The sequence below is a fragment of the Acinonyx jubatus genome, chromosome A2 (genome assembly GCF_027475565.1).
Source record: "Acinonyx jubatus isolate Ajub_Pintada_27869175 chromosome A2, VMU_Ajub_asm_v1.0, whole genome shotgun sequence".
Lineage (NCBI taxonomy): Eukaryota > Metazoa > Chordata > Mammalia > Carnivora > Felidae > Acinonyx > Acinonyx jubatus.
This window is the reverse complement of record NC_069383.1, coordinates 155,824,964-155,835,829: the sequence shown is the minus strand read 5'-3', so window position 1 is coordinate 155,835,829 and position 10,866 is coordinate 155,824,964. Positions and strand designations below refer to the sequence as shown.

Genomic DNA, 10,866 nt, shown 5'->3' with positions numbered 1-10,866 from the left:
GGCCTCCCTGAGTGACGGCGCCGCGCCGCTGCCCATTGGCCCTACACGACCCTCCCGAGCCTCCATAGGCCCTCGGCCCCGTGACGCGCTCCGCGGACGCCCCACCACTCGCGAGCTTGCGAGGCCTCAGCTGGGCGGGCCGGCGCACCTGATTGGCTAAGGTTCCCGACAGGGCCCTTGGCCAGCCCACCAAGGCCGCCAATTGGCGGAGGCGAGCCGTCCGGCAAACCCCCCGCAGAACGTTCAGTGTCAATCCCGGGGTGAGAGGGCGGGGCGGAGATGCAGCCTACTGCCCGGGCCGGCCGGGCGGGGCGGCAGAGGCTGGCGGGCAGCCGCGCCGCGCTCGAGGCCCAGGAGGCGGTCCAGGCGAGCGCCCGCCTGGCCTCGTACGCGCCGCAGTCCCCCGCCTCCGCTCAGTGCGGCAGCGGCCGCCGGCCAGCCGAGGTTGGCGCCAGGGCCTCCCCCCACCCTCCCGGCGCAGCCTCTGTCCACCTGCCAGCGGGGGAGGGGTGCGGCGGGCGCCTCGGGTCAGAGGTCGCCGGGCCGCAGGCAGTCGTCATTCATAAGGCCTGGCGCAGGATATCAGGGTCCAGGCCGAGGAGCCTTCTGGGTCTCCCCCAGCCACAGCCAGATCTTCAGGAGGATGCTGGGCCCCGGGAACAGGGGATGGTTGGAAGGGGGCTCTGTGTCTATCCCTTTGCATCTACCCTGGGCTTGTGTGCGTCAGTAGTAAGAGCTGGCACTCGTTAAATAAATTACTTTTCACCACATTCCTATCACGGAGGTACTATTTAGCATCACTCCCATTTTACAGATGAGGAGTCTGGGGCATAGCCAGGCTGAGGATTCCTTTTGTCCCAGAACAATAAAGATGACCATTTTTCTGGGTGCCCTTTTAAAACACAGCCTGAGGTCAGTTTCTCTCTGCCACACTACTGACATTTGGGGCAGGGTCATACTTTGTTGGGGAAGGGGGCTGTCTTGCGCACTGAAGGTTTAAAGGCATCCTGTCTCCACCCACTGGATGCCAGTAGAAGCCCCCCCCCCCCCCCGAACCATCTCCAGACATTGTTAAATTGCCCCTGCTTGAGAAACACTACAGAAGACCCAAACAGAAGGTGCCAAGAGGGGAGGAGGGCTGGATGAGCCAGCTATCTTGACTCAGAGGGCTAGCTAGTCTCAGGTCTACGAGCCAATTTGCTGTCCTGCCTGTAGGCTTCTACAACCTGCACCCTATCCAATAGCTGTCTGCACCCATGTTCCTAGGTCCACCAGTTTCTGGGAGGTAAGTGTCTGGGCACTTCTGTGAATTATGGGGAAATGGCTCACCAGCCAGACAAGTCTACCCTGGGCTGTGGGGTTACAAAGTAAAGTAAAATTTAGTATGTTTCTGTGTGTGTCCTTGGAGCATGATGTTAACTTCTTCCTGTGGGTCAAGGTCAAAGTCTAAAAAATCACTGGTTATGCTCTATCCGGAACAGCTGGGTTGCTTAACTTTTGACAAAGAAAAATCCCTCCCTGAACCTCAGTCTGGAGTACAATTAGGTAACCAATTAAGACCAGGGTAAGAAGCTAAGCAAGGGAACACGGGACAGTCAACCCACTGTCTGGGGCAAGAGCCCCCTCAGCACGTCACAAGGAGAGAAGGACAAGAGATGGTCAGCCCACCTAAGACAAAAGCAGAAACAGTCTAGATGAAGTGCTTTTTATTTTTAGACCAACCAAACATGTTTAATATAAAAACCTTTTAATACACAAACTGCAATCACAACAGCATCCACGTAGCAGCGAGAGGGCCGGGCGTGGCAGGGGCAGCATGGCAGGAGCAGAGGTTTCCAGAGTCCCTACTGTTTCCTGTGCCTGTAGTCTGTCTGTGGCCTGAGAGCATGAGGTCTTTGCAGAGGGGCCCGATGCCGACACCGAGATGGACAGAGCACAGCGGACTCCTCCAACATGCCACCCTCCCACTGTGACAGCCTCCAGGGAAAGCCGGATCCAGTTAGAGGACAGGAAGGTGGCTGTGACTGAGAGTTGGACCATCATTCCTCAGCATCCTGCTGAGCACAGCTTTGGGAACAGAGGTTTTCCAGAGGCTGTTGGATTGAAAAGACCTAAAAACTGTCCTGGAAGGACAGAAATTATGTCCAAGTCCACCTTCTAACCAAGATTTCTTGCCTGTGACTCCAAAAAGCTGGGTGGATCAGCTCAGATGTTTGGGAAGGGACAGGAATGACAGCCTTTGTCTCAATAGTGCTGGAGCCTTGCCAGACATTGACCAAGAAAGTCTCAAGGCAGGGCAGGGAGGTCTGTGGGAAGAGTTTTGGGTCAGTGGTATTCACAGGACCATGATGGCACAAAGGCCTGCAGGCGGAATTTATAGTGTGTGTGGAAAGGAGAAAAGACACAAGTCACAAAGAATTAAAAACTGAAGTACCCGCTTCTTACAGGCCTGGGCACTAGAGGTCAGATGATCCTTCTGGGTCAGGGTTGGGAGAGACCTGAGGCCCGCTCCTTCCTCAGAGCCATGTCTGCCTAGCCTTGGTGTATTTGATGGCCCCAGAGTCCTCCAGATGGCCTCCATGGGACTGTCTGGGAGGCCCGCCTGCCCCCTCCAGATGCTCTAGGAGACTGGCCACAATCCCAGCTGGGCCCAGGTTGGGCCTGGATCCCTGCAGTTAGATGCAGTCCATGGAATTCTCGGGGAGGAGGCCAGGAATGCAGCCAGGGAGACCCAAGCCCTTGATGGGAGCACAGCTGAGGGGGAGGCCACAGCCCAGGGCAGGGTCCTGGTTCTCTATGGCTTCTAGACTGTCCATGTTGTTGTCCCAGTTGATGTGGAAGCGGGTCACGCGGGGGTTCGAGGCCAAGATGTTCCTCTGGAGCTGGGGCAGAAAGAGGAATGTCAACCCTTGTCGGCATGCCCTCTCATTACTCCCACAGAGCCGGGCCCCCCCCCCCCAAACCCCTGCCCCAAAGTTAGGAAGAACAGATCTCACTTATTCCATCTCCATCAACAACTACATGTAGAACTCCAGGGAGCGCCTGTGTACCATGACTTAGGGCTGGGACCTATCTAATCTTGATTCTGCGAGGGGTGCTTCTGAGAAACAAAAGACCTTTCTCTCTCCAGTTCTAGTCTGGAGCTGCAAGATCTGAGGATGGCTTGAAAACCTTCAGAAGTGACCTTGGCTCCCAGTTCCAATGAGTCAACTCCCCCAGGTGCAAAGGAGCCAGCCTGTCTGAAGCAGGAAGTGCAGAGACAAGCCCCACCTGAGAGAAGTCTGGCTTCAGGGGTGGGTTCTCCCGCAGCTCGGGATTGGGGTATTCGTTGTTGACATAGTAGCCCACACGGATGAACTCCTGTCCGTGGTACGTGCAGGTGATGAGAACCACGGTCACACCCACGGCATCGGTCTCGGGGATGAGGGATGGGTTGGGGGCGTCAGCCTAGAGGAAACACATCCTGGGCCTTAGTACTGACTGCACAGCCACACCTCAACCAGGAATACAACGATTTTCAAGCAACACATATTTTACTGAGCCAAAGTATGGTCTCTGCCAACGGGAGTTTTTAATTGAGTGGGGAAGACAGAATCAATCCCGCAAATGCCTGTAAAATGCTCAGTGTGACAAGTGCCACAAAGAAGGAAGTGGTGCTGAGGAGTGTAGTGAGCAGGGGGGGAGGGCAGCATAAGATAAGGCTGAACAGGTGGGCAGGTTGGTACCAGGCCACCCAGGGCCTTTTGGGCCAGTTAAAGGCTCAGGAAAGACCAAGAATGTTTAGCAGGAGATAAGGGGTCTGTGAAGATGACTGGCAGGGGTGCCTGGGTGGCTCAGCTGGTTAAGGGTCTGACTTGAGCTCAGGTCATGATCTCATGGTTCCTGAGTTCAAGCCCTGTGTCGGGCCCCTTCCCTGCTTATGCCCGCTCTTACAGAAATTAAAACTTAAAAAAATTTTTTTTTCAAAATTGAGTCAACTCTCAGGGTGCCTGGTGGCTCAGTCTGTTAGTTGGTTAGGCGTCCAACCTCGGCCCAGGTCATGATCTCAGTCCATGGGTTTGAGCCCTGCGTAGGGCTGTGCTGACAGCTCAGAGCCTGGAGCCTGCTTCGGATTCTGTGTCTCTGCCTCTGCCCCTCCCCTGCTTGTGCTGTCTCTCTCTCTCAAAAATAAACATTAAAAAAAAAAAAAAAGAGTGGCAGTGTGGGACACTGTGACAGGAGGATGGCCGGCTGCTGTTAGAGCAGGGATACTGGGCAGGAGGTTACAGCAGTCATCCTGGAGCAGGGACAAACTTAAACCAGGAAGTAGAGGACAGACATGGACAGATTTGGGGTGTGTTGTTATGGACAGGAGCAGCTGTGTAACGGGTGCAAAATGAAACCAATATAACCAAATGAAACATGGGGTCCCTTGTTCACAGGTTAGTAAGTTTCAGCCAGCGACAGCAGAACATTGTGCCGGGTGCAAGGCCCCTTGTGGCTGCATGGGCCGAATGCTCGGGACGCCAGCCCTGCTTGTGGAGTGGAGTAGGTGGGCTCACTGGGGCCTGGATACAGGTGGATGAGGTAACACCTCCTAACAGCATGAAATGGAGTTGCTTGGACTGGGGTGGGAGGAGCAGAGGGGGAGGTAGGTGAGGATTTGAGCAAAGCCTCTCAAACTTCAAGGAGTGTTAAGAATTGTCCTGTACCTGTGCTCCTGCAGCCCCTGTGGCACTGGATTAGAGTCATGTAGCAGCTATAGTGAATCTTCATTTGTGGATTTGCCTTCTTGCTAATTAGTAGTAGTTATCTGTAACCTCAAAATTGGGGTGTTTTCGTGGTCATTTGAGGACATGCACAGAGTGGGGAAAAATCTTGAGTTGTCTGATGTACGTGTTCCCAGGTGAGGTCATCACCTCACCTCATCTCAGCACATATTGTAAATGAGCATCCTTTTTGTGGTCTTTTTAATGCCACGTTTCTCACATTTTGGTGCTTTTTGTTGGTGATTTTGCAGTTTAAAATGGCCACCAGAGGTGCCTGGGTGGCTCAGTTGGTTGAGCGTCCAACTTCGGCTCAGATCATGATCTCACGGTTCGTGAGTTCAAGCCCCGCGTCAGCTCACTGCTGCCAGTGTGAGGCCTGCTTTGGATCCTCTGTCCCCCTCCTTCTCCGCCTCTCCCCCACTCATGTGCGTGCGTGTCTCTCTCTCTTTCTCTCAAAAATAAACAAACATTAAAAAAAAAAAAAAAGGCCACCGGGGCGCCTGGGTGGCAGTTGGTTAAGTGTCCGACTTTGGCTCAGGTCATGATCTTACGGTTAGTGAGTTTGAGCCCCACGTCAGGCTCTGTGCTGACAGTGTGGAGCCGTGGAGTGTGGAGCCTGCTGCTTCAGATTCTGTGTCTTCCTCTCTCTCTGCCCCTCCCCACTCTGTCTGTCTCAAAAATAAACATTAAAAAAAAAAAAAAAAAAAAGGCCACCAAGCATAGTGCTTACTACTGTCTAGGGTCCCTAAGGGCAAGAAGGTGATGATGTGCCTTATGGAGAAAATACGTGTGTTAGATAAGCTTTTTTCAGGCATGAGTTACAGTGCTGTTGGCCAGAAGGTCAATGGGAATGAACCAACAATAATACTAAATAAAGGGTCTTTAAACAAACACACATAAAACAAGCTTACGTATTTACTGGTTGACAAAAATAGGACTTGTAGGAACCTAATCTGTATTTCTTCCAGGGGCAATGGTTCGGTATTCGTTAATTCAGCATTTACAGCGACCTTCTAGAACATAACTCCCATGAATAAGAAGAATCGACTGTGATCAGTGGCTCATGGTGACAACGATGACACAGAGGTGGAGGGAAGGGAAACGTGTGAAGTACTTCTGAGAGGTCAGACAGTTCTTGAAAGCAAGAGCCAGAATTCTGAACCTGAACCACTGAACCACACCGTGTGCTTTTGGACAGAAGAGGATAATTTTAGGTGCCAAAGCCTCAGGCCTTGTCTCTCTTACCTGAAAGATGAACATGTGTCTCCCTGCTGGAACAGGCCCAACCAGCACGGAGTCTAGGATTTGATCAAACTCCTCACTCTCCGCTGAGCCAACATAAATGATCTTCCACTCTAGGTCTGTAAGGATATGAGGTGTTAGGGACTTGAAATAGCTGGGGAGCACGAAGGCAGGGGAAGGGTCTTCTCGAGTTTTGGACAGATCCTTAATATACTGGAAGAGTTTTATTCTCATGACCACCTGGCATCTCCTGGGCACGAAGTGCTGGGCACCACTGTCCTGTACACTGGAAGGGGCACGAGCCTCTAATTCTAGGGGGGTAATTTCTCCTGTGAGCTTAGCTTTGCCAAGCGACCTCCACTCTGCACCTCTGGGGGAACTCGGGGATCTGAGAGCCTGAGGGTGAACCGTATGGCAGAGGTTGAATTAGGCGCCACGTGACAGAGGCGTGCTGAGGAGGGAACAGCAGGGAATTGGGCCATTTCAGGGCTCTGCCCACTGGGTGCTGAGATAGGAAGCAGCATCCTCTTTCACACACAGGGACCGGTGCCACCGAACTGAATAGATCCCTCGACAACTGGGGCATGGCAGCAGATTCCAATCCAGCAGGAGAGCCAGACAGCAGGAGGGGGAAGACGAGGCCACTGGGGGAGCCAGCCAGGCCCCAGGTCTTCCAGATCAGGGACCAACTCATGCCGGCTCTTAGACCCTTGGGTGACAGTGACTCAGTCAACAAATGTGGCACCAAAAGATGATCCTCCGAACCCCAACTCTTTCATCCCATCCAGTGGGGGGATCTCATCCCTGAGTATGTTCTAGCAAGGTGAAAGGAAAAGTGCTTAAGGAGAGACCCGGCCCATCAAGCGCCGGAAATCCCTGGTCACCGCTGCCTCTTGCAGGAGGTCCAAGTGTATCAGGGGCAAGGTCACGCTAGTACACGGAGGCTTGGCAGGAGACCTGAAACTTATTTTGGGTTCTTTGAAATTACACAACCCACAGCTCCAGCAGCCAGGGGCGGGGCGGGGGGAAGTTTCACAGGAAGTAAACTGTTGTTGAAGTTGCCCTGTTTCTTGGTCCAGTGTCCCACAAGAGCATCCAACTTTGGAAACACAGCTATGCAGGGCCACAACTACGGAGGTTTGACACCTGAGCCCCGAGCTCTTCCTTGATACACTGACTTTCTGTCGCTTTGCAGTTTTACCCAGGCCCTCTACTCAGGAAAAAGGAGCCTGAAGGAGAGCAGGCCCCGCGTAGGCCACAGGCACTTGATGTCCAACACCATTGGCAAAACCTAAACAGCGACCGGAGTGGGTGCTGACCAGAAGAGAAAGCATGCTGTGCTGGCAGCCAGGCAAACGGGCCGCAACGGCTCCCTCAATGCGGGCCGTTAAGAAATCAGAGAATTAACAGAAGGCCATAGTGAAATATTGACTCGAGGGTTAGAGGAGCTGCTGAAATCATCCATGGAAGATAGCAGATGACTGAGATAAAGGCCTACAAATTGGATCACCTTAAACTTGCCAGTGTTTTAAACAGAAGCATTCCTAAGTGGCTTCATTTTGGAATGTAACCATTCTTTAGAATTAGATGTGGGACGTCAATCACCAATACAGCACAAACTCATTCCTCTGGAATACAGGACTCAATTGTACCTATGAAACATGGTGCACCTAACTTTTTAGGCAACTTCAAGGGTACCTTGACAATATTCAATTTTGTCTTCATGCTCTAACTTTACAACCGAACACCTGACAACATGCTCCTCCACTATATATGAAAACAAAACCAAAAGCAACAACCTGATTAAAGCCATGCAAAAAACTATTGTTAGTTGAACTAGCTGGAGAATGTTTCCTGCCTTAAAACACAACACAACACAGAAACTGCCCATGTAGGAGGCTTTTTTCTGTTTATCACTTTGCCGTTTTTCATAATCATATAGACGAACCCTGGTCTGACCACGGTGACAGCTGTGGGTCAGAACATCTGCTTCCATGACTTATTCAAACAGCAGCTGTTGAATTTCTCCATGAAACAGAGGAAAAACACACGTAATGTATTAAACGTGGACCTATGCCTTGGAAGCATCTATTTCCAGTTGCTGAGGAGAGAAAAGAACCAAAGGGGCCCAGAGCCCTTGGGAAACACGGTCAGCCAATGACTGGGGGTTGGGTCTTTTGTCAGGTCTTCAGTTGCCAGTGTCAAGGTGACAGGACTGAGATTTCTCCAGAATCTGAGAGACTCCTAAAGCCAGGCCCCCTCCATCTGTTTGGGAGTCAGGAAACGGATTCTCTCTGCTCCATGGGAAGAAGTCCGGGAAGAGGCAGAGAGCAAGTTGGCAGGTCAGAGTCATGGATAGCCCTAGGGATAGAACCAGAGTCTGGATTTTCAGGCCAGAGTTTGCTTTCCAACTTGAATTTCTCTGAGCAAAAGCTTTATTGTCTGGGTGTAATTGGTAATAGCACTCTCCTCATTCTCTTTTGAGAGTATCCTGGTATGGAAACAAATTCTACGCTCATTCTATTTACGTTCCATTTCTAAAATGAGGGATGCATTCTTTCTTTCCCGGGTTATAGTAAAAGCGGAGAACTCTGGACTCAGGACTCAGAGACAAACTTTAGTGTCAATACTTCTACAGACCGGCTGTGTGACCTTGGAGAAGTCATCTCATTTCTATTAAAAAACGACCAGCGGTGGACTTTTGCCTTTCCTGCTCTGAGTCTATAAACAGATTAGTAAAGTAACAGGGCAGGGGTTTTCCTAGGAATAAAACTACTAGATCATGACAATGCAACCATTTTTAAATGCAAGGAGCGCAAACAGGCTGTTTGAAACCCGATCTCCTGCCTTCTGGGAACTGTGAATCCCTTAACCTATTAGCTCCTTACATCTCCTCCTGGCTTTAAAATTAAATCTTATTCCACAGTGTCATTCTACACTTTTATTATTTATTTACACCCTGCCTTGTTCCAGAAAGGATTTAACTGGGCTTATTCTATAGTTAGTCACAAGTAGATTCCTTAATTTAAAAAGAAGAAGAACCTAGGAGAGACTGATCCATTGGCCCGGCCCAAAAGCACACATATCTCAAACCGTATCAGCCCCAAGCTAATCCAAGTGGCTGGCTTTTCCCACAAACCACCCACCTACCGCTGAGAGGTGCTAGTTAGCACACCATGGCCTCACAGATCTCCACCTCCTCAGCGGCTGTTTCTTCTTTAACCACCAAGTGGAGAATTGGTCTAATGGAGTACTTCCTTCCTGAAAGTGGTGCCAAGAGTCCCTGGGCAACCTTACATTTTAGATTTTTATAGACCTTTACTTGAAAGGTCTTTCATTCTTTGTGGCTTCCGTCTTCTCATCTGTGAGATGAGAGCCATGTCCACCTTTATAACACACAGATGAAGAAGTACGTCAGTGAAAGCACCCTGGAAAAGATGCACAAAAAGTTCTGACCTCTCAGCCGGTTGTCTGAAGCCAGATACCGTCATGGCTCAGCCTGGCCCACCCAACCCCCCCCCCCCCCCCCCCGAGACTAGGTCAGACCATCAAAAGTGTTGGAAGAAGCACCTCGGTAGATCAGCTGGAACCTGGTGGGCAGACAGTGGGAGCCGGCTAAGGCTTGTGCCTGGCTATGCCACCCCTCCAATAGGAGTGTTTATCAAAGCAGGCAGAGAGGAGGGAGGGACCGAAGCTGGGGAGACCAAGTTATCTTGAAAGACTGGAGCTGGAAACCTGCCCTGCCTCCCCAGGTGGGTATCAAGAGTGGAAAACTGGGGCCTAGCTAAGGAGGTGGGAAGTCAGGTTCTAGGATGTGTGCTTTGGGGTAGAAAACAATCAGAAGGGGGTGGGGTTGTTTTAAATATCAGCAGGCTAGGGAGGGGACTGGGAGACAAATGGGGAGATAGGGGCGAATTAGGTCTTGCCACGGGGGAGAGGGATTTCACAGGGAGAAAGGGTGATAGAGGGGCTCCGTTGCGGAAAAGGGGAGGGAGTTTGGGGAAGATAGGGTGACTGAAGGTCTCTGCAGGTTAAAGAACGGAGACTGAGGTCTCTACAGAGAAAATAGGTGCCCAGCAGGCGCTCCACAGAAAAAAAGAGGGGTGATGAGGTCTCCCCAGGGATAACTGGAGTGACCCCGGGCAGGGGGTTGGGTTGGCCATGGGGTGTCAGGGGTAATCTCTACAAGGAGGCTGGGGCTGAAGCGGAGGGAAAGAGGGAGATCAGGGTTGGAAGGGAGATCAGTTGTTTCACGGGGGAGGTCGGGGTCCGCCGGGGGGAGGGGGAATCTCCACACAGGCCCAGCCTCACCGTCCGCCAGGGCCTCACTGCACTCGAAGCTGATCTCGAACCGGAAGGGGCTGTGGAAAGGGCTCGGATTCTCCAGCACCGCCACGTTCAGCACAGAAACCTTGGCCATCGCCTTGCCGGGCTGCGGCAGAGGCCACAGCTGGGGCCGGGCCCGCGCCGAAGTCCTCTGTGGTCAGCCGGGTAGCGTTACCTAGAACCGCTCCCGCCTCTTCTGTCCGCGGACTGAAGTGCGTATTTGGTCCGCGCGCCTCCTTCAAATAGCCGGCCCCACCCTCCGGCCAATCACCGTCAACGCTTTCCGGCAGCGCGAGCACACCCTCAGCCAACCCTGGAGCGCGGGGTCGGCGCGCGCCGAGCCTCCGCGGACCAATCCGTGGAGCTCCCTCTCCGGGATGCGCGAGGGGGGCGGAACCATTTCTTGGCTTCTTCGGGTGTCCACCGGGAACCAATCCCCAGCGTCTCCGACTTGGGTGTCTAGGGAGGGGGTGGGCGGAATCAGAGAGCGGGGCTCCTATCGGCCAATCCCGAAGGTTCCCGCACCGGCGTGGCCCGCGCTTCGCCCAGT

The 10,866-nt window shown here is 52.5% G+C and overlaps 1 protein-coding gene across 1 annotated transcript; it reads right to left on the bottom strand.

The window, feature by feature from the left end:
* Positions 1 to 1,691: 1,691 nt before the first annotated feature.
* On the bottom strand, positions 1,692 to 10,730 carry ASF1B (anti-silencing function 1B histone chaperone). The gene is made up of 4 exons (XM_027050082.2): positions 10,302 to 10,730; positions 5,994 to 6,109; positions 3,271 to 3,447; positions 1,692 to 2,882 (listed from the first exon to the last, which is right to left on the bottom strand). The coding sequence occupies exons 1-4, from the start codon at positions 10,408 to 10,410 to the stop codon at positions 2,676 to 2,678; spliced, it is 609 nt and encodes a 202-aa protein (XP_026905883.1). The 5' UTR covers positions 10,411 to 10,730; the 3' UTR covers positions 1,692 to 2,675.
* Between the last annotated feature and the right edge of the window lie 136 nt (positions 10,731 to 10,866).